The sequence below is a fragment of the Patiria miniata genome, unplaced genomic scaffold (genome assembly GCF_015706575.1).
Source record: "Patiria miniata isolate m_02_andy unplaced genomic scaffold, ASM1570657v1 HiC_scaffold_20, whole genome shotgun sequence".
Lineage (NCBI taxonomy): Eukaryota > Metazoa > Echinodermata > Asteroidea > Valvatida > Asterinidae > Patiria > Patiria miniata.
The window spans coordinates 37,362,864-37,386,069 of record NW_024037059.1 but is presented as its reverse complement, the minus strand read 5'-3'; the positions used below and the strand labels follow the sequence as shown (position 1 = coordinate 37,386,069).

At 41.8% G+C, this 23,206-nt stretch overlaps 3 protein-coding genes across 5 annotated transcripts; 1 reads left to right on the top strand and 2 right to left on the bottom strand.

Annotated features, from left to right (window-relative positions):
* Positions 1 to 1,245: 1,245 nt before the first annotated feature.
* LOC119728972 (nucleoside diphosphate kinase 6-like) lies at positions 1,246 to 4,852 on the bottom strand. The gene is made up of 5 exons (XM_038201438.1): positions 4,617 to 4,852; positions 3,984 to 4,086; positions 3,394 to 3,517; positions 2,837 to 2,913; positions 1,246 to 1,570 (listed from the first exon to the last, which is right to left on the bottom strand). Exons 1-5 carry the CDS (start codon positions 4,710 to 4,712, stop codon positions 1,407 to 1,409), a joined length of 564 nt encoding a protein of 187 aa, XP_038057366.1. The 5' UTR covers positions 4,713 to 4,852; the 3' UTR covers positions 1,246 to 1,406.
* A 200-nt stretch (positions 4,853 to 5,052) lies between these two features.
* Positions 5,053 to 9,820, bottom strand: LOC119728970 (cytochrome P450 2C15-like). Its single transcript, XM_038201434.1, has 4 exons — positions 9,470 to 9,820; positions 8,331 to 8,497; positions 6,898 to 7,851; positions 5,053 to 6,141 (listed from the first exon to the last, which is right to left on the bottom strand). Exons 1-4 carry the CDS (start codon positions 9,712 to 9,714, stop codon positions 5,960 to 5,962), a joined length of 1,548 nt encoding a protein of 515 aa, XP_038057362.1. The 5' UTR covers positions 9,715 to 9,820; the 3' UTR covers positions 5,053 to 5,959.
* Positions 9,821 to 10,739: 919 nt separating this feature from the next.
* On the top strand, positions 10,740 to 21,878 carry LOC119728971 (monocarboxylate transporter 13-like). 3 transcript variants are annotated; one of them, XM_038201436.1, is made up of 8 exons: positions 10,741 to 11,549; positions 12,597 to 12,647; positions 17,553 to 17,846; positions 18,335 to 18,669; positions 20,011 to 20,239; positions 20,752 to 20,895; positions 21,178 to 21,415; positions 21,450 to 21,878. In XM_038201436.1, exons 1-7 carry the CDS (start codon positions 11,375 to 11,377, stop codon positions 21,384 to 21,386), a joined length of 1,437 nt encoding a protein of 478 aa, XP_038057364.1. In that variant the 5' UTR covers positions 10,741 to 11,374; the 3' UTR covers positions 21,387 to 21,415; positions 21,450 to 21,878. The 3 variants fall into 3 exon arrangements, with proteins under 3 accessions (XP_038057363.1, XP_038057364.1, XP_038057365.1); XM_038201435.1 differs by having other exon boundaries at positions 10,740 to 11,549; positions 21,178 to 21,878; XM_038201437.1 differs by lacking the exon at positions 12,597 to 12,647 and having other exon boundaries at positions 10,753 to 11,549; positions 21,178 to 21,878.
* Positions 21,879 to 23,206: the final 1,328 nt, after the last annotated feature.

Sequence of the window (23,206 nt, the reverse complement as noted above, 5' to 3'; positions counted from 1 at the left end):
AAATGTGTGGAGCTAGCTCCACTTTCGGCTCAGCATGGGGCAAGTTCGCGCAAGAACTATTGTTGACCACTGGTTAACCATAGTTCGACTAAAGTTAGCCCGAACTCTGTCTGACGAGTTGACGTTGGTTGACTACGCTAGTCGATTATTTGGAACCAACCCACTGGGGCTGGTTGCATCGCTGGTAACCAATAGTCTGATTCACCGTGTCACCCGTATTACGTAGCCTATTTGGTGACCTTCTAACCCCTGTGGTGGGGGAGGGGTGCGGTTGAGTCTAAATAAGGCTTGCCGAAGGCACGTCCTGCTGGGGGCCGAGGCATGCCCCCCAGAACATTTTGAAATTTACAATGATTTCCCCTTTATTCTAATTATAAGGCAATTCAAGAATATATTGAGGAACTTTAGCATTCTATTTATTACGTTTGGCCTCATTTGAGTAGTTTCATAACATAGTCAGCGGCTGAATCCCCCCTCCCCCCCAAAAAAAAACCCCTAGCTAGATCCGCTACTGTAAAACGACAAAAGTATCAAAAATTAGTCATTTACTCCGGAAGTTGACAGCACATGATGAAATAGTCAACCCTACCAATCTGTCTGGCAAATTTAACAATGTCATCCCAACAGTCCAAAAAATTAAAGTGACTATTTCTAACAGTTGACTTCTCCCTGCTTTCATAACAGAGGATTGACTGGCTGTGACTGTTTATAAAAACTTGATACAGCTAAACTGTGACTGTAGGAGATTGATAAGCCAGCTGTATCTACCAGTTACATTTACATGTACATTTATACCTGCTTTTGTCTGTTGACGGAATTTGACTGTCACAGTGCCTATAAGAAATATGATCTGACTCTTGGTGACCAGCCTGTGTACAGGGCGAGTCAAAAAAAAAGGAAACCCAACTGTCAGGACCATCTTAATAAAATTCTGCATGAAGCACTTTCGAAATCAAGGATGATGAAAGTGTTTTTTCAGAAAAACGAAAACACTCACACACACCCCTTTGTGAAATGTTTCGTTTTGATGAAAGAACACTTACCTTTTTTGTGATCCGTGAACAGAACTTTAAAACGGTGGTTGTGTTTAAAATTTCGCAACTTGAAAAGTACATGAGCGATTTGAATGATTCTTGTACTAAAAGAAAGCTTATTAACAGGGCTTTCATATCCCAGATTTTGATAGTACTACATACAGAACTTCATTAAAAATTGGTCCTGCCATTTGGGTTTCCTTTTTTTTTTACTTACCCTGTATAAATAAAGGCATTGCAGGGAAGAGGATTGATGTTTTGACAGTCTGTGCCTGCTCAGACAGCAGGAGGGTTTAAAAGAAAACCTCCTTGGGTTAACGATGTCCATCAAAAGTCGGCAGCAATTTCCACAAAATTACAAGTCACTTCATGTCACCTGTTTTCAATTTCCATTTTGGCAACATAATGAAGTGTTCTCCTTTCACAGAATGTGACCTGCCCTGTCCGGAACGATGGTTCCTGGTTCTGGTACCAATCATCTATGTCAAAGTCGGGGAAAAAGAACGTCATCTCTTTCCGGGCAGTCTCGGCAGAATCTTTGACGACAAGAAGTGATAGAAGGAAAGAAAAGGTGAAAGAAAAAGAATAACTAGTCAATTTTTTAATGGTTTTTGTATTTAATAGCTGCTTGTTTGTACACTGTACACTGCGTAAAAAAAGCTGTAACAGAAAACTCTGTTTGAAATGCTGGCAAAATATTTTCATTTTTAATTATTAGCATGTTAAAATGCTTGTTTTCACTGGAAATTAAAATGAAATAAATATAATAGTATGGATTTATACAACGCACATTCCAACATATACATGCTTAAGGTGGGGTGCATCATTCGCATTACCCCTGTTCTTCCATGAGGTGTAACTAGTTAAACCAAACACGACCAACTCTGTCCTCACAGGTAACGATGTGGAAAGAATGTTGCATACTGATGTCAATTTTTTTTTCATTTATCATCTCAATAAAGGTCGGTCATTGCAAAAATGTTGGAAAGACATGAATCTGACTGAGAAACATTTCCAATTTTGTTAGAAAATAATTTTCTTGACTCTCCGTAGACTTTGTACACACAAACACTGACGTGGCGTCTGGATACTACGTTTTTTCCCAACAAGTTCCTCCTGAGTGGGGAAAAGTGTCTTGCCCAAGGACACACAAACACAGTCCCAGGCTGGACACCAACCTGCACTCATGGGATATTTAGTTCAATACACAAAACCACAAGGCCACAACACTCCACATACATGTTCTTTATTCTCCAAGTGTTCCACAATATTTAGAAAGTTTTTTTTGAATGCCATAAATTCTTAAAAGACTTGAAAAAAATCTGAGGCTTTTGAAGGCCAGAGATAAGGGGAGTCAGGATGAGCCAGTGCTTACTTGCCTCATTGTCTATCTCTCTGTGACAAAGGTTCGGATCCCAACAAGTTTGAGTGACATGTGGTTTGGATTTTTAGTCTTTAACCAATTCTGCCAGCATTCGGCTGGACAAGGCCCAGAGGCTGCCCAAGAAGACCCTAGATCGATCAATTCGGTCGACCAAGCAAATTAGAGAGCGTCTGGAATCAAGCTATTCGACGTGGGCACAGGAGTTTTCTTCGCGACGGACCAACGCTGTCTTTGCGGCTGAGTGAGTGACCGATTCTGTGCATTTACCCCAAATTATTTAAGGTTTTCCTACCATCCCTAAAACTCAACATGTCTCTCCCCCCCCCCCCCCAAAAAAAGGTATCTGCAAACGTCCATCAATAAATTCCAAACAACTAAAAAAAAATTTTTTTAGTTGCACCATAGTGTGCATGCTTACCTGAGCCATGTGTAGCATTTCTGGTGTCAGTTAACCCGAAGCGTGCCCTAATTGAGTCTGGCACCTCATGCTTTGCCCTACAATTAACAGTGAAAAAAACATCAATTAGATGATTATTAGGCAAAAAAAAAAAGTACCCGGTTTCTGGTATGCGCGCGCGTCGCTGTAGCCATGCGCCTCGGCAAAATTATAAAGTTTTTTTTTCAAAGTAAGATGTCTCAAAGCCAAAAACTCACTGGTTTGACTGGAATCCTGCTGCTGCATAATTTTAATGTGTTTTTAGATGGGGTTACGATCAAGTATTTAGTATAAGTATGCGACAACCGGATAACCATTCCGGTGCTCTACCAACTGAGCTATCCAGCCCTATGTTGGCGGTTCCCCAACTAGTCAATATCTTTGTTCAAGGGGAGGTTTCAGGTTCAAGCCCCGCTCCAGTCAATTCCTTTGTTTAGCTTTTTCAGTTTTTAATTTGATAACTGGAAGGCCTGCATGGGAAGAGACAATAATACTGATTATTGCAAGGAATATTCCAGGATTAGTGTGCTCCAGCAAACCTGAATGTCTTGGTCGGTCCCATGGCTTCCCTCCACTTGGCTATGGCATCCTCCCTGGCCAGAATGTGGACACTTATCGGCCCACTAGACATGAAGCCAACGAGACGGTTGAAGAAAAACCTGCCTGCAGTTCGCAAAGTTAAAAACACAAGCACAATTTGCTTACTGGGAAAGTCACTCAAAATGGAGTACACCCTGTAAAAGGTATGAAGTTGCAATCAAGTCAGTCACAAATCAGTCACATTTGTCAGAGGATGAATAAAACAATTCATTAGCTTGTCACACTTGTAAACACATATTATCACTGGATGACCTGTGAATTAGGATTGACTTGTGATGATGACATATGCATATTACAATAATTCTGTAAATTTCTTTTCAACATATGCCACTTTGAGCTTTTTCATTTGTACTCTCAAAGTTTCACAGCATAATTCTACATCGCAAGCCTTTTTTGGGTTGAAAAAGGGGGATGAATTTCTTTGGTGTTTTGTGATGGAAGTTTTGCAGACATTGGTCTACTCCTGTAATTATTATAGTTGATGCCACATGTTTTTGTCTTGTACAAAATGAAATGAGAGCTTACTTGCCTTTGTGCTCTGCATAAAACTGCTCCACAATTTTACGCTGCAACCTCCTTTCTTGTGAGCGCACAAAGTAAAAGTTGTTGTTCAGTATCAACTGCTTTACTTCCTGTCATGTGTTAAAAATGCAGGTAATGAACAAACTATTATTATTAAACTTATTATTATATTATTACATGTACTCCTAACCCTGAAACTGGAATGGGGGAAGGGGCTCGGCATCCCCCCCCCCCCCCCCCCCCCCCCCGACCTCCTGCACAAAGTCTATGGGCCATGACAGAAAAAGTTGAAGTATCATCAAAGAATTTTTGCACTCCTGCTTTTCAGGTCATATTGAATTCTATGATTTCTCATCTTTTGCCCTTCGGGTAGACTGATTAGGTAATCTTTCTTCAAATTTTTCGAGAAATTTAGCATCTTTCTGGAGTCCATATGCGCCAGTTTGGGACCAAACTCCTCAGTAGGTTGGGAAACCAGACGTGTGGCCTAACGTACAGCGCAGCAATACGGAGGCCACACAAGTGGGGCTATCACTATCAGCTAGCTTGAGTAACATCAAGCTGACTGACTGACATGCTCATCAGGAATTCACATGTTAATTTCTGCAGCATGATCAGCCAACTAGCCTAACTATTTTACCTTTAATCGATGCGGATGGGCCACCACATCGGGTTTAATTATTGCTAGTGTTAGTTGCAGCTTTTGTAATAGGTTCCATTTGCTCATAATAATCATATTTCTAAAACTGCGAGTTCAGTTAAGTAAAAAATTATGCCAAGTGTTATCGTCGACGAATAAAACTTCCCATGGGCGCCGCCATCTTTGTTTCAGCAACCAGTCGCCAGAGGGCGCAATATAATGGATCCCACACGAAAATCCAACATTAGAATCCATCCAAGTACTTTTGTATAATCTAGATTCTTCATACGTGATACTTTTGGGAAAAACAATCTAACGAGAAACGGTTTATGTTTTACTTGGACACGCGCAATAAAATTATGCTAATTTTGTGACAATCGAGGTGGAATTCAGATAATAATAAAAAAAAAAAAACCAAAGGTATTTCCTTTCATTAAAAGAAAGCACTTTCTTTTTATCATTAAAAAGCATTTTTTTGTTATTCCCATAAATATAGAGCTACCTTTTAGTTTTACCATTTACTACTTCAACCTACAAAATACTCAATATACAAATATACTGAAAGTATATGTGGCTTGTTGTTTTTATTTAAATAATTTATGAAACCTGATTTTGGTAATTTTTCCATATTTTTGAAAGACTTGTTCTATTCCATTTTTGCTCTTATTTGAAAGACATTTTGGATGTGTGGACATTTGAAGATGACTCTCATTCACCTTCGAACAAAATTCCAAACAAAATATCTGGGGAGGGGTAGAACAAAATAACACTTTGGGGGTAGGGACTGACCCTGCCTGATAAGATGAAGGTAGGTATCCAGTAAAATATCAGGTCAGAGAAACATGTCCAAAGTTTTCACTGATGGGACTTTGCTTTTAGGAGCTAGGTGAAGGATGAAAGTCAATTACCTCTTCCAAATTTAGCAAAATTAAAGTCATTATAAAGATACTGTTTGTGGTACCCACTGCTAAATGATTTCATCATCACCAGCCGACTCTAGCAAGCTTGGTGGTCGAGCAGTTATGATGTCTGCACTACTAGATAGCAGGATGATGCAGATTCGAGTCCCATCCGGGCAAGCTTGTGACCTTATTGTCGCACTGTCTCCGACAGTGGCGTAGAGATTAATTAAGTTAGTGAAAAGCTAAACTCAGTCGGTCAATCCGGGTACACTCTCAATTCTATCATGGAGGCCCCCTTCAATGGCGAAAGCATTGTGCTAGCTGTTGTTCAGGTTCTCTTATCACAGGGCAGTTGCTTTGTACAATAGCATGCACAATTGTTTCTCCACGAAAGGGGGCCTCATAAGTATACGGTGATCGCATGCCCCAAATTCATCTAGATTATCTTCGTGGAACAGCACAGATTTCAAAGGGCTGAGGGGCCAAGCTGATGCCCCCGACCCCTCTGAAGGATAGCGGAGGTGAGCCCTCAGGCTTCTGGAGGATGAACTGGTGGAGAAGATGAGTGAAGAAAAGGAAGAGCTCCATCTTGGCAAGTTGCTCTCCTACACAGGCGCGACGCCCTGCAATAAGAATCAGGGAAAATTAACTTATATCGGGCAAGATATGAATTCACAGAGTTAGTTAAAGAACAAAGCAAACAAACTGTGACAACTCTGAATACCGAAACAGATGTTAAAACAGAACCTCATCTGCTTAACAATGTACATGCAGATGAGATCACTTATTTGCTCTATGGAAGTTTACTTTATCATTTAAGCAAAACGATCCTGAAAAAAACTTTAGAAATGGCAAAACAATGACTATAAACATGAATGAAAGCTCAAGATACTTTAAATTGAAAGAAATAGTTATAGGAACCTGTACGGCACTGATGCTGAATACTCTAAAGTGTGTTGCCACACTTTGTTCCTATATGACGATTCACATGAAGTGCCCTTTTACATACAATGAGTAGACATGCCAATCGGTTTGGAGCTGTAGAAACTGATTTTTTTTTCCTTACCAACTTTCTATTTATTTATGACAACTACGTCGGGATTACCCGTATCTCGAAGGATTACTGACCGTTATTGAAATAATTTTGATGCCCTTTAGGCTTGTGTTGTAGTCGAGACCATCATAAGACCAGACACAAGAGCAGCACAAGACCATTCACAAGACCAGCCACAAGTAACAGTGGATGAACAATAACAAAGGAATGCCTTTGTTGCAGTTCATTTGAATAGCTTGTGACTTGAATTGAGACTGGAGGTCTTGTGTTGGTCTTGTGATGGTCTTGTGATGGTCTTGCAGGGTCATATTAAAGACTTCCTCACCCGTGCAGAAAGGTATCAACTCATCAGGCTTAAGCACGTTCTGGCCGGTTTCATCCAGGAACCTCTCTGGCTTGAATGACTGAGGCTCAGGCCACAACTCTGGATCCATCCCCAGTGCCCATAAATTAGGCAAGACTAGGGTTCCCTTTGCAATGTGGTACTGTCGGAAAGTGACATCACTGGAAGCCTCATGTGGGACACCCAGTGGAATGATGTTTCCAATTCGCTGAATTTCCTGGAGAGTGGCTTCCGTATAAGGAAGTCGGTGCCTGTCAGACAGCTTCGGCAAGCGGTCGCGGCCCACCACCCGGTCAAGTTCCTCCTGAACCTGACCCTGGACCTCTGGATGGACTATCATGGCCAGCAAAGCCCACTGTAATGTTGTGGATGAGGTCTCAGTGCCTGCAGCAAACAGGTCGGCCGTAGTGCCGTGCAGGTCATTGATTGTCACGTTCGTCTTGCTGCTTGTAGTCTCTTTGATGATGACATCCATGAAATCCCTGAGATTATTGCGATCAAAGTCTTTGCGGTGGTGCTCCAGGACATCCTGGCTGAAATCGCAGACATATTGCATGTTGTCAAGACACTCCCTGACCATTGGTACAAGGCTAGCAAGGAGGTGAGAGTAAGGCATGAACAGTATCGCCCCAGTGGCACCACCCATGAGCTCTAGATTACGATACACGGCACGGAGCAGCTCCACAAAGCGAGGATCTGAGTACTCATATCGGGATCCATACACGACGGAGCAGATGACATTGGCAATGGCACTGGACAGGAGGTGAGAGGGATTGAAAGGTTGCCCTCCATGCTTCCGCATCTCCTCCAGCATGTGTTGGGTCTCAGTTGTGATCCTGTCTTCGAAGACAGGCTTGTTAAGGCCAAAGTCTCGCATGAAGTTAAGAGTTATCCTACGCTGTGTTTTCCAGAGATCTCCTGTGGCTCCCACAACACCTGTGAGAAAATGGAATATACTGTACCAATTGAATAAAAATTCTGTATTTGAGGGTTTTCGTGCATGGAGATTAACAAATACATCATTTGAGGGGATAGTAAATTGAAAAGACAAAAGTGCGGTTCTCAGAATCAGAACCAAACAGATCGGCTGGAATCGGATGAGAAGGAAAAACAAAAGAAAGGCTGGCATGGGTCATTGAGAATCTTTTAGCAAGTTGTGAAAAGAGATTTACAACTTGCTGAGAAGACTTAGAAATTATCTATGTAACCTACCAGATACATGTAGACATAAACAAAAAGCTTAGTTAAAACTTGAATATAAATGAAATCAGGTTCAATTTGAACCTCCCACGGATTCAATGGAAAGACGTAGGTAGAGGCATCTGCGGCTTCTCTGAAGTGAAAGAGGAATCACAAATTCCTTTCAAGAAATCAGTTGCAAACTTGCAAAGTTTTGGTTACATATGTATACTTACCTACACCTCCCTTCAATACTTTCTCAAAGACAGATAATGAGGGACGACCATTTAGCTCTGGGTACTGATGGAATGCATCTCTTATCACATCAAAGCCATGCAGTACAACTACACGTCTGCCAAAGATCAGATCAACGCTGACAACCGGTCCATATCTCTGAGACAATCTGTTTATTTTGACAAACGTGCAAAAAAGAGCTGAAATTTTAATATGACATATTTTAAAACCTTGGAAATCACCTACTATTCTTGATTTTTTTTCTCTAAATGACAGCAAGCTGGATGGCATCATTTCACTGAGTGTTTATTACCAGTGCGATCTTTAATCCAAGTTAGCTTTTTGACCATAACTCGGTATATTATTCTCTATAAAAAAACACATTGTAGCTACTAGCTAGTATTATTATGGCAACCACAAATTCAATGGCTATAGTTACAGTATTGAAAAAAATGTGAATGCATATCGCATGTATAACTGCACTGCTCAACAGAGCAATTTGGTAGCTGGACTTGGTAAACTACATTAGATTACCATGGCAAAGGTACCAGAATGGAATCAGAAGTTTCATAGTTTTTGTTTTTACTTTTCAATATTTTTTTTTAAACTTTTATCTTTTAATCAAAATCCTACCACTTAATTTGAAGCAGATTTTTTTTTTTTTAAATGATCCATGGCTCTGAAGGATTTTTGTATAAAGGGAAAATGAAATACAGTCTGAGAACCATTCGGTTGATAGTCTTGTTCTCCGAGACAAAATATCCTGACATCGTATACTGTCAGGTCAGGGAAACCAGACGGTAGACTGCCGAAACTATAGCCATGGCATAAAAAAGAACACACACACACAAACAATAACAACAACAAAATTCTAACGTCGAAAATAGGCAACGGAAAGAATTCCATATCTGGATCACTTGAAACCCTGTGCCAATTAGACTTGTCTGAAGAATTCCAAGAGTTTTCTAAACATGGTAAATGCTTCAATATTTTCCCTGCTAAATTTGGCCATTTTTAGGACATGCTTTCGCTTTCTAATGGCTGATAGGTCACTGCAGGGAAAAATTAGTGATGTCCATGTATGAAATTCTTGCAACAAACAAACACGCCCATCATGCCCATGTCATTTCAAGTTACACACTTGTGAAATATCTCGTGGATAGCGCCACTGTAGAAAAGTAGAGACGGCAAGCAACCAACCAGCGGCCAGGAGCGCGGGCCAGGAGGCAGGTCGGCCCGGCGTATGCAGAACCAACTCACGGTGACAAAGACAGCAACTCCAACAAACAAGGCGGTAGTGTCCGTTGCGGTAGCATCCACAGAAGGAATCCACCACGATACCTTGTCAGCTAACCACGACCAGTGATTTTGTGTAGATGTATGCATTACTTTTCAATTCACATGTACCTCATGAAATAACACTAGGCCTGGCTTACAATCATGACAAATACAAGTTATATTCGATGTGATGTCGAATGTCCTTGACCCGATCATTGACAGGGGGCCGCCATGTTCTAACAGCGCCCTCGTTTGACTTTGTTGCGGGAACATAACAGCTGCTGCTCAGTCGGGGAGTCGGTTACTTTGTTACTTCCTCGCCTTCCACCGGTGTGACCCGGGTTCAAATCTCGCCTGGGCCAATATGTGAATTGATTTTTCTTATAGCATCCCAGCACACACTTCACTCAGATTGTAGGAATTATCTTGAAGCCTCCGAGGGGGTTCTCTTAATTAGAGCATCCCAACAACATCATGACAGCATGCATGCACAAGGGTTCTATATAATTATAGCATCCCTCGGGATTCTTTTACAACATCCCCTGGTTCTCTTAGAGCATCATGCCCCACAATTAACATTGCAATGAGTTGATGTAAACCTCAATGGAATCAGTGCCGTTCGCAGTGAGGGCTTGGACTCGCAAAGAAACTCACATATGCTCCTGTGCAATCAGTGCAATGTTGCTGGAATGCTCTAATAAGAGACCCATGCAGTTCATGGGAGGCTCTGAGAACCCTATGCAATCAGTGCATGTGTTGATTGCTCTAAGAACCTCCATGTCCGCAGAGAAAGGGTGCCCTAAGAGAACGCCATGTGATGAGCTAAGAGAACGCTGAGAACCCCATGGGATGCTCTGAAAGAACCCCTTTGCAATCAGTGCGCGTGTTGGCGGGTGGGTTGCTCTAGCTAAGAGAACCTCATTGCCCGAAGAAAAGCCATGCAGGGGTGCTCTAAGAGAACGCCATGTGATGATAAGAGAACGTAATGTGATGCTCTAAGAGAACCCCGTGGGATGCTCTGAGAGAACCACAGTCAGCGCACGCGTGTTGACAGTGCATGGGTTGCTCTAAGAGAACCTCCAAGCCCGAACTTAGAGAACACGGAGGTACTCTGAGAGAACGCCATGTGATGAGCTATTAAAGAGCTAGAATGTATAGAGAACCCAGTGGGATGTTCTGAGAGAACCCCTATGCAATCAGTGGATGTGTTGACGGTGGGTTGCCCTAAGAGAACCCCTCAAGAGATAGAACTGAGAACACAGTGGTACTCTGAGAGAACGCCATACGATGCTCTTAGAGAACGCAATAATGAGAACCCAAATGTTGTTTGGAGAAACAAAAGCCATTATTACACTGCTTACGATGTTGGTTGAACAAAATTTCGATACTGGAAATAATTAAAGTGCCCTGTTTTTCTTTTCGGTTTGTTGCGACTAAAGCACGCACAAAATTATTTTCGGGATCAGATTAGCGCAGAATGATTTTGGCGTTGGAGGCCTCGAGTGCGTGCCGGACGTACATGTGCGGGTTTGTGCCATGTTCCACACAATGTCGGGTCGCACTTGTTTATACCAGAGGGCGCTAGGCGTTGTGGCAAGAGTCAGTTCTCAGAGCACAGGCTGGGCTAGAGCTAGAGCTAGAGCTGTACACTAAAAATGATGCTTATAATGGACGCACTGGTGCGTTGCCGTTGGACACAGGAGAGCCAGCTACCACGATTCTGTTTGTAAATCTATCCCCATTTTGTGCTACCGGTGTATTTTCCGTCATGGCGGAATCTCACAGCTTTACGGGACTGTCTTCCTTCGTGAAAAGATACCACGGACATTTCATGGTGATCATCGTGTTCTTGCAGTTGTTCACAGCGACTGGGCCTGCCTACACTTACAGCATTCTCTTCGTTAGTGTTCAGGAGGAATTTGCTGCCGGGGCGGCATTAACGGGTAGATACTACTTCACATTTTGATCTATTTGCTATACAGTCGACTCATTATATAGATCACTTTTATAAAGAGGTTCTGCTTATAAAGAGCAAATTCTGAGGTCCCAAATCTCAGGTTCTCTTTGTGTTTGTTTGTTTCGCTGTCCTTTTATAACAACATTCCTGTGAAGAGGTAATTTGGCTAGTCCCATCGACCTTAATTGTTACGAGAGTCGACTGTATTAATAGGTGGACGGTCACCGTGCACGGGTCATTGCCGGCCAACTGGACTGAGGCCCGTGCCATATCGCGACATGCATTCAGTGTGATTTTTTTCAGATGCGAATATTTCCCATCACCTTTAAAAAGAGGGTCTTATGCCGATGACCTTGTTCGTACGTATTTGCAGCACAGTCATGTTGTGACCTAGTAGTCTCATGTGTAGCGCTGGCGGATCATAATATTATGTACATGTACATGTACCAAATGAATGGGTATACTATAGACTACGGAAGTAAAAATTCTGACAGTCTGGATGGATATTGTCTGGACGGACGGCAGCTGTTGACGAATATTAACCATAGGCAAGCGCGTAGCTAAACTCGCCGAGTAAAAAAAACCCAAAAGACGGAAGGGTACCTGCATGGACCATAGATATGATAGAGGAAGCAACGTAAACACGCCTGGATTTAATTATTTTTTTCCCCTTAGGCCTAACAAACCAATTACATTTTTATCACACCAACGAAGCATATATTTGCACATTAAGACAAGTTCTTCCACTCAGTAGAAAAAAGGGATTACTGAAATTGATCCATGCAGACCATGCATGTTATGAGAAGTTATGCATAGTTTACTAAAATAATTCATTTTTACAGGCGCCACATGGAATGCCATTTGAAGATATTGAGCTGATTGAGAACCAGAAAATACACGAATGCATGCATTTTGGATACAAATGAGATTTACTTTTTACTTTTTACTGACACATTATTTTAGTGTCTGATTGTGTGTTTTGAATATGAGGATTTTTTTAAAATAAGGATGGTGATTTATGTCTGTTTTCCAGTGCACATTTTCCACTCATTCATGAAGACGGGAAAACGCCTTTGTTTAAACTGTAAGTGTAAAATGATCATTGGCGGACAGGTGAATTGTGTGATGTTTGTATTAAAATAGACATAATTTATAAAGAAAATTACGTGAAATGTTGACAGTCACTATAGTCTAGTCATTATTGTAGTCAATAATGTACTTTATCCTAAGTTATTTTACCTAATTGGAGCGAGCCAGTCGGAGCCACATTTTTTAAAACATTTTTTTTTCTCATTAGGTCACTTTCTTTTTGACTCACCCTGTACAAAGCACATGCATGCAAGCGACTGGATCCACATGAAGTTTTTGTACACACAGAATTACCGCGATTGAAACTCGGATTGCATGCTTTGAAAAAAAGTATAATTATTGAGCGCGCAAGGTCTGTTTATCACCGTACCCTATAAAGTGGTGGAAAACAAATTCGTGGCCCAAAACACGACATGAATGCATGTCGTGAATTTAATACCGCGGGGGGGGGGGGGGGGAAATGCGTTGCAGTAAAACAATTTGCGACGTCGTGAAAATTGTTACGATGTCTTTAAGAAATTTGCGATGTCGTGATTTTTTTTTTTTGGCGACGTCGAGAAAAAATTGAGATGTCGTGAAAACAATTTGCGATGTCGTAAAATTAGTTACGACTATGTACGAAATATCCTTTGAATGAGATATCGAACTAATAATTGACTGCGGAATACTTTGAAATCATTTGCGGCCCGACAATAACTCAGTTGTTACAGGGTAGACTGGATCCCGCCTCCTTATAAGAATCGATAATGTTGGGACCTTGAACCAGTCTACTCGAAGTGGCAGATCTATTTTGTGCGCAAAAGCAACTTAAAAAAAAGACACTTTCGCTAACAAATAAAAACTTTGATGTAGTTCGTAAGGAGAGAACGAAAGCCTATAGAATTTGTTGAAGATCACGAACAGTTCATCTTTAAATCCTTCTTCCTTCTAGGTCCAAGAATGGATTTGGATTGATCCCCTTTAAAGCTATAGTCCATCATTTGCAGCCATCCGAAAAGCAACTGGCGTAATTATTGTTGAAAAACAAACTTGGTTGAAAGATAGTAAGGGAACTAAACTCCCTGTGAAATTATTCTTTCTGGGAAGCCGTCATTTTGAAGTAATCAACGAAAGAAGGCTTTTCCAACGGTGATTCTTAAGAAGCACCGTAGGAAAATTTAAATTAGTAGTTCGTTTTGTTATTCAGCGCAGCGTGCACAAGTATATGAACGACGCACACGCGCGCGCGGTTGTTATAATTCGTCGGATCAGTGCGCGACGTCGCGTATAGCTGCAATTCAAAACATGATTCAGTAACTTTTGATTTGAAATTGAGATCTTAGAATGCTGTTTTTCTCGGAGTGTACAGCTGAAGATTAGCTGAAACTTTATCAGGTTAGTTGCGCAGTATCTTTCATTAGATTTTGAACTCTTTTGTTGCTTCAACCGAACAAAATGCACAAATTACAAATGATGGACTGTAGCTTTAACGGCCCGTCCTTCGCAGGCGAGTGCGCTGTCAACAAGATGAATCGAATCCAGTCTTGGCATTATTGGCAGCGCTACCCAGGAAATTCCCAGCACACAGCTCACGCGCATGCACTAGTTTGAATACAGCGCGCTATAGTCCAGCGGATATGTGAAAAAATTGTGCACTTTTGCATAAAAGCGTGAAACTTGGCACAGATGTTTATATTCATGCGAGAAAATGTTTTAGATGTGGAGCCATCGCAAATTTACCCTTTTAGGGGCGTGGCATCCATTTAAAAAAAGGGGGGCGGGACTTGTCGTGCCCGCAGTAAAAATGGTTATTCCCACTTGCTACAAAAGCAGGAAACTTCACAAAGACATAATTATATAGATTATTAGTGTTTTCCAGATTCGGAGCCACCACAAAAGTACCTTTTTAGGGGCGTGGCAGCCATTACAAGAAAAGGGGGGGTTTAATTATTATGCCCACTTTGGAAAACATTGTGCCCATATTTCATGAACGAATAAAACGTCCCACAGACGTTTATATTCATTAAAAAAAAAATCCCAGATGTGGAGCCATCTCGAACACACCCTTTTAGGGGCGTGGCAACCATATAGGGGAAAAAAAGGGGGCGGGGTTTTCATTATGCCCACCCTGGAAATATTGTTCCCACACTCAGAGAGAAATGGAACTTTCCACAAACATTGACATTCATGAGAAAACAAATTCCAGATGTGGAGCCATCTCGAACACACCCTTTTAGGGGCGTGGCAACCATATAAGCAAATAAAGGGGGGGCGGGGTTTTCATTATGCCCACCTTGGAAATATTGTTCCCACATTCATAGAGAAATGGAACTTTCCACAGACATTGACATTCATGAGAAAAACAATTCCAGATGTGGAGCCATCGCGACCACACCCTTTTAGGGGCGTGGCAGCCATATTGAAAAAAGGGGGGCGGGGTTCTCATTATGCCCAACATGGGAAAAAAAGTGCCCACATCTCATAAAAGAATAAAGCTAATTCCCACAGATATTAATATTCAAGAGAAAAAAAAAGTCACACGTGAAGCCATCGTAAACACACCCTTTTAGGGGCGTGGCAGCCATAGTAAAATGGGGGGGGGGGTAGTCATGATGCCCCTATAAAAGAAAGTTCTTATGTAGAGCCACAGCAAACTCATCCTTTTAGAGGTGTGAGGGGCCTACTCACTGTGCCCACAATTGCAATTTTTATATTTTGTTGTTGATTTCTTATAATGTTGATTGGCCCATAACCTATATTATTTGGTAATACAATGACTTACCCCAAAGAGCATGGGTAAGTACCGGTAGGCTAACCCGTGTTATATTGTTCAATGTGTGTACTTGCACCTATATTATCATGCACATCTAAATTCCAGAGTGATTTCATAATTACAAATACACAGCACACAATGGCAGCCCTAAACTCTAACATTTAACATTAAAGGGCCATGGAAATCTTTTTTTTACGGGGGGGGGGGGGAGTGTAAAATCCCCCTACCCCTTACCCGTTGCCCTGCATTGACAGCAGATTGGGTAACAACACGATGTACTCACCTCACAAAGTGGTGGACACGTCCACTATGACTTCACATTCAATGAATCTGTGTACCCCCACCACACAACACCTCTGTTCTCTTAAAAATGGTATATCAAGCTCTTATGAGTGATTTTTTTTACCCCGACCAAATCCATTAAAAAAAATTATACGTTATACAGGTGCGACACTGCATATGCCTTTTGGTCTGTCAGAAAAAAAGGCAGGGGAAACAATGTATTTGAAGAAGTAACACTAGTCTTTCCAGGACTAACTGAGGTACCCCAGTTTATACCCCTAATTCAGATATTGATGCAGTTGAAAGGTTATCAATAATTCTACAGACAAAAGAACCAGTAACTGGGTTAATATGGATGAGGCAAGAATGCATAGTGTAAGAAAACAAAGGGTTTGTCAACAGTAAATTCCAACTATAAAGGCGGCCCTACTCCAACACATTAAACAGCTATCTGAGGTGGATTTTATTATATGAAACGCGGTCAAAATTTTCCACGTTGTGCATATTGAGTACCCTCCCCCTTTTAAAAATGGATGCCGCACCTCTAAAAGGGTAGGTTTGTGATGGCCTCACATTAAAAAAAAAGATTTTTATGAATGTATTGTCCGAGTGGAATTTAATCCATTTATGAAAGGTAGGCACAACTTTCTTTTATAGGGGCATCATGACTACCCCCCCCCCCCATTTTATTATGGCTGCCACACCCCTAAAAGGGTGTGTTTACAATGGCTCCACGTGTGTTTTTTCTCTCCTGAGTATTAATGTCTGTGGAAATTAGCTTCATTCGTTTATGAGATGTGGGCACATTTTTCCCATGTTGGGCATAATGAGAACCCCGCCCCCTTTTTTCAATATGGCTGCCACGCCCCTAAAAGGGTGTGTTCGCAATGGCTCTACATCTGGAATTGTTTTTATCATGAATGTCAATGTCTGTGAAAAGTTCCATTTCTCTATGAATGTGGGAACAATATTTCCAAGGTGGGCATAATGAAAACCCCGCCCCCCGCCTTTTTCTGATATGGTTGCCACGCCCCTAAAAGGGTGTGTTCGATATGGCTCCACATCTGGAATTTGTTTTCTCATGAATGTCAATGTTTGTGGAAAGTTCCATTTCTCTATGAGTGTGGGAACAATATTTCCAGGGTGGGCATAATGAAAACCCCGCCCCCCTTTTTTCCCTATATGGTTGCCACGCCCCTAAAAGGGTGTGTTCGAGATGGCTCCACATCTGGAATTTTTTTTCTCATGAATATAAACGTCTGTGGGACGTTTTATTCGTTCATGAAATATGGGCACAATGTTTTCCAAAGTGGGCATAATAATTAAACCCCCCCCTTTTCTTGTAATGGCTGCCACGCCCCTAAAAAGGTACTTTTGTGGTGGCTCCGAATCTGGAAAACACTAATAATCTATATAATTATGTCTTTGTGAAGTTTCCTGCTTTTGTAACAAGTGGGAAAAACCATTTTTACTGCGGGCACGACAAGTCCCGCCCCCCTTTTTTTAAATGGATGCCACGCCCCTAAAAGGGTAAATTTGCGATGGCTCCACATCTAAAACATTTTCTCGCATGAATATAAACATCTGTGCCAAGTTTTACGCTTTTATGCAAAAGTGCACAATTCATCGATATTTTGTCACATATCCGCTGGACTACTAGAGGTATGCTCGAAATTTCTTGGGAAGCGTTGCCAATATTGCCAAGACTGAATTGATTCATTTTGATAGTGACATCTGTGGCAAATTAACCGCGTTTGTGACGAAGCTGGCTGCAAAATAGGGAAACACAAATTCCAATCCAGTCGTCTAGGCTTCCATTGTCCGTTGTTAAGTATTACTTTTCTTGCCCAATTTGTTTTCTTTCAGGGTGGGTAGGATCACTTGCCAGCGCTTTGATTTTTTGTAGCCCGATATCTCCCGTGCTCATCAAGCGATTGGGTCCCAGGGTGGTGGCCATGCTAGGAGCCACACTGCTGACCTGCGGACTAGTTGCAACATCATTCGTGCCTGCTCTGGCCTACGCCTTCCTGACGTTCGGAATACTTGTAGGTGTCGGCGGGAATTTTATATATCAGTCTGGAGTCAAGGTTATATTAGATTGGTATCCGAGAGACAACTGCTCCAGGGCTACAGCTGGGGCGGTGCTGGGCACATCTGTGGGTGAGTACCAGTTGCTAAAAGGGGCCGAGCAGCCTGTGTTATTGTGTTACATGTAAAGTAAATGCGGTCCAGATCATGGTCTTTGTATGGTGGCTCGTAATATCCTCACCCTTTCCAACGGTGGGAGTCAACATTAATCTCCTTTACACAATTTTGGTGAAGGAATCAACAGTCATTGCAAGCACTGTGGGAAGCTAATTGCCATGATCAATAATTCGCGTACTTCCGTACGAACGTGCGCATAATGTCGTGAGCAAGAGGAGTGTTGTCACGGTTCCAGCAACTATCTTAAGAGAGATCGCAGAAGTATGCGAGCGTCTAATCAGAAAACTGCGCGTTCGAATCACACAGCATACATGTACATGTTGGTCTATTCATATTGACTGTACCCAATGCCAGAATTACTTCAAGATATTTTCCCCTCTATTCTGTCCTTCTTATTGCGGAGACCGATTGTCTTATCTCTTTTTTTTATGAATACATCACAGGTATTTTGGCGTTTGCTCCGCTCCTCAATGCACTTATTGCGACATACGGATGGCGAAATGCTCTGCGGATAATTGGCGGCATAACTTTCGTCTTAAGTGCAGCCTGCGGTGCGTTCATCGCTAGCCCGACCGAAGAGAAAACGCGAGAGAATGGAGTCGAAGAGGGGAAGGATGCTTCCACTGACGCAGCTAGCGAGGTCGTTGCCAATAACAGTACCGAGGGAGCGACATTCCAACGTACACTCGCCAGGGTCCTGCTTCGAGCAGACACGTGGCTTTGGCTCATTGGATTTATGTTGAGCAATCTTGGTTGGACATTCTTCATCATTAATTATGTGAGCGTCACGGCAGTATGTCTTTTTTTTTTACACAATGAAATTGTAAACGGATTTTGCTGTTGCTGCATATACTGTTCAAATCAGAATGTTGCAGTTACAAATCAATTATTTGAGCTGCCGCAAATGTAAACATGGCAACATCAGATCTAGAACAGTGCAACATGCTGTGGTTTTGCGGCATAAACTTGTAAATTTTATTCTTGAAGACATTATTTGGCATACAGAGTGTGCCACAAAAGTGCGACATTCAGAAAGAAATAATTAAAACTGTTTAATGTTTTGTGCTTTAATAAAATTATATATTACAAAAGCCTGACTATTTCTCAATCACGATCCTTTTTAGTACCCCATTCCATTTGGGCCCCTAGATCCAGAAATACAATTAATTAAGTGAAAGGGTGTAAATTTCACCTGGAATATAAGCATTGAATATAGTTGCATTGATATTGAAACTGGTAACATCACAGGTGAGGGTGGCCCAATTGAAATTTATACCCTTTCACTTAATGGACCGATCCAGTAAGCACCGCCCCATGGTATTCTGACCAATCACAGCCGTGACATGCGTGCACAAATTGAAGTCCGACATGCGTGCACGCGCGTATGATGCGCGCGGCAGGAAAATGCAGTGTGGCATTGGAGAGGAGCACGTGTTAATTTGCCCACGTGCGCAGTGGGAGGGGCTTACTGGATCGGTCCATTGATTGTACATATTTCTGGATCTTGGGACCCAAATGGAATATCAGGAAAAAAGAAGTGGATTGAGAAATAGTCAGGCTTTAAATTCATTGAAAAAAATAACCTTTAAACAGTTTTAAGTAGGCTTATTTGTTTTCTGAATGTTGCATTTTTTGGCACACTCCGTCAATAACAAAGTATATTTAGCCCTTGCAGTAAATTGAAGTCTCGTGAAAAATAATATTGACGTAAATTTTGGACATGGGCCTTATTCACGAGTTGGCCACTTTTGTCGAGTTCCCTGAATGTATTTCATTAATTGTTAAGTGTTGAATGGGATGGCGCCAGACTATCCATGTAGGCACAATGCAGCCTTATTTTACTGTCATTTTTAAAAAAAAATATGGCTTTAAACATTAAGGAATGTTTAATTACAAATTTTAAATTACTCATTGAAGCAGACTAGCATTGATTATAAATTAACTTGCTTTCATTTCTCTTCGCAAGTTCCAAAAGTTAAGATTTTACCTAACTTTCCATTCAATATGGCCGACTCGTAAGGCCCACAGTTACTGTGCAAACTCCACATTGTTGCCGAAACTTTGGTTTTGAGTTACACAATGATGTTTGCTACAGTACAGCCATCTTTCTTTTATTCAGGCAAGCTTCACTGAGTACGATCGCGGATTCACCCCTGACCAGGTTACCGTATCCGTGGTCTTGGCGGCAGTTGGTGAAATCCTTGGCAAGTTGTTGTTCTCGATCTTCGGCGATCGTCTGCCGTGTCTCAAGATCTACGCCGTGGCCGTTACGGGCATACTGGGAGCTGTCGCATCTGGCCTGGTGACTGTATTGTACAACGTGACGGCTGTGTACACGTTTTCATTTCGTGAGTCTAAGACATAAACCCCGTCGCTTAAGATTAGTCTAACTTTTCCTGCAAACATACGCGTGAATAGAGTTCGCGACGCAAGAATCTGCTGAATATATTTATAAGCTCAAGCACGCGCACTACCGTAATTGGTATAGATTTTTCATTACCAATGCAAAAAGCTCAACTTCAGTCGCGCACTTCCGGTATGTAATATTTTTCTGAATGACAAAATCAGACAAAATTTCAGATTAAGTCAGATTTTTGTCGAAATGTCGGGTGGTCCACTTTGGGATGATTCCGAATCATATTCCTCAGACTTAAGTGCGTGTTTCAAGTTATCTCCAATTGTATCGAGGGGAGTAGTCACAGCAAGAGTACTCAGTTCCTGTACAGGTTGTCAATTGCTTGTCAGCTGATCCGCGGCCTCTGCCTGTTATTACCAACTGCTTCCTTTCTTTTTCTGAGATTTCTAAGGCAACTAGTAACTGTTTTCACGTGACCGATTTTATCCTATTTTATCTCAATAGTCTTGGGACCTGTTCGCGGTGTGTCGTATGTATCTCCGTACCCGGCAGCGATGGAGATATTCGGAGACTTCGGATCTGATCTAGTCACTGTGTTACTGCTTGTGCCGATCGGCATCGGGTTATTTATTGGTGGTCCACTGACAGGTAAGATTCGGTTCTGTCAGCACAGTTAGATCGTCTGTTGTGGTATCAGCTTTATGAACCATCATCGAAATAACTGCGGCCTTGCCACTTTTGCTAGTTGAATTCTGTTACAATGTTTGCACCAAAAGTGTGCATAATTCATACGTCAGATTCCAGTAGAACTTCATACCTATGTAATTATGCTTTTGTCGCATTATCTCATTATCACATCCATCCTTATGTCGCATTTACATACAAGTATATATTATTTGGGTTCACGTCAGTTCTCTTTAATATTTGCAGGTGGTCTTTTTGACTTGACGGGAGACTACACGCTAAGCCTGATCATTGTTGCAGCCATACTTGTATGTTCAACAGTCAGCTTGATGATCATACCTTTAAAGAAGCAGCTTGAAACCAGACGAGTTGCGCGAAATTTACATCGCGCATCGGTAGACGACTTCAAGATTCCCGCTGAAAATCCGGTCGCTGGCGAATCCCTAGAACTTTAGATGGATCAAATCCCACGACCACACGACCTTTGTTGTGGGCAAAGCCTTGGGAAAACTCGCAATATAACTTTTATGGACAGAATATTTTTTTGAAATCAACCCTTTATTCAAAAGTTCGTCCAGATAACAAGGCCTTAAGTAACAGATTTGTACCAGAATTATTATTTTTGTATCCCTCTCAGGGCCCGGCCCGGGGTGTTTTGGGTCTTTTGAGGACCGGGGCACATATTGTGCATTTGTTTAAATGTAAATGCTTACACGTTTGGAACTAACATTTTTGGGTTAATGTTCATCGAATCATACATTTTTCTTTGACATTCAAAGACACAGCTAGAGGGTGCTATACTTACATTTTAGGGGCTATATATTAATTTTTCTCAAAAAATTTAATTGTTTTCCCCAACCAAAACTGGCACAAATGAACAACGGAAATCTTCTTAATGCTTTAAATTGTTTTCATGCAACAACTCAGGCGCGGTTCTAGAACCAATATTGGGGGGGGGGGGGGGGGGGGGCTAGCACGGGGTATCCAGAATTTTTTTCAGGGAGGCGTGCTGAAATGTTGACCGGTTATTTTTTCCAGACACTTAGGCCTCCGAAAATCAATAGGTGTGGGGGGGGGGGGAGGGCTCATGCCATATTTTCAATGGGGAGTGCCAATAAAATCCTAAAATCATTCACAATATATTAACTAATGCACCCTTGTCACGACTATTTCTTCTTTAGGGGGAGACCGTTCGCATGTACATCACAATCCTTCTTTTTGCTAATGCATTTTTTTTTACAGAATTTATTTTTTTGGGGGGGGGGGGCTAGACAAAATTGGGGGGGGGGGGGGGGCTACAGCCCCCCTAGCCCCCCCCCCCCCCGTAGAACCGCGCCTGCAACAACTGTTTAAAAAGAATTACCCCAAAACAAAGTTCGCTCTTTTCACGCTTCCGCCATAAGCATGCACAGCCTCGATCGGGCAACTTTACACAATAGATATAGCCGGTTCAGTGATTCCTGTGTCGGGGTTCAGTGTATACCCGGGAACCACTGAACCGGCTATATTCATTGTGTAAAATTGCCAGATCGAGGCTCTGCATGCTTATGGCGGAGCGTGCAATGAGCGAATTGCTCCGTACCAACCATGGAATTAAAGTCTAGGTATAATGGGCAAAGAAAACATGTTTTTGAATTTTAAAAAAGTCTCATTTACACTTCTCATACTAACTGCCCAAAATTGTATGAAAACATATGATAATTACAGTGAAAAATATTCATTATAAACTATTTTTATACCAGTGTTGTTCACCAGTTCACAGGTTACCACCATGTGGCAACCATGGACATCCAGCAAGTTCGGAAGGGGGCGCACTTTCCCCCTCTGCCGCCCCACCCCCTGCTCTAGGGTTTACACCATTTTATAATTGATCTAATCACAATAAAGGTGAAAGTATCTAATAAGTTCCTTCCCAATCTGAATTACTTCCGTTTTCAATAATAAAATCTTAAAATGAAAATGCACGCCCAACTCAGCTTGGCGGTGTATCGTGAATATCCGACTCCATGAAATATGGACCCATTGGTGGTATTGCGCAAGCGAGAGTACGATAATATGCTATTAATTTTTAGGATCAAAATGTAAGAGTGACCTGTCACGTGCAAGGATTAACCAATAAAAGGGAAAAGGGGTCCGATTTATATAGGAGTCGGATTTTATATGATTTTACCCGTCGGATTTTATATTTTATATACGGGTCGTAAGCAAAAATCCAGCAGTGAAATCCGTACAAAATCCCTTGTACACTCACCAGTAGAGGGCGCTATTATGCACG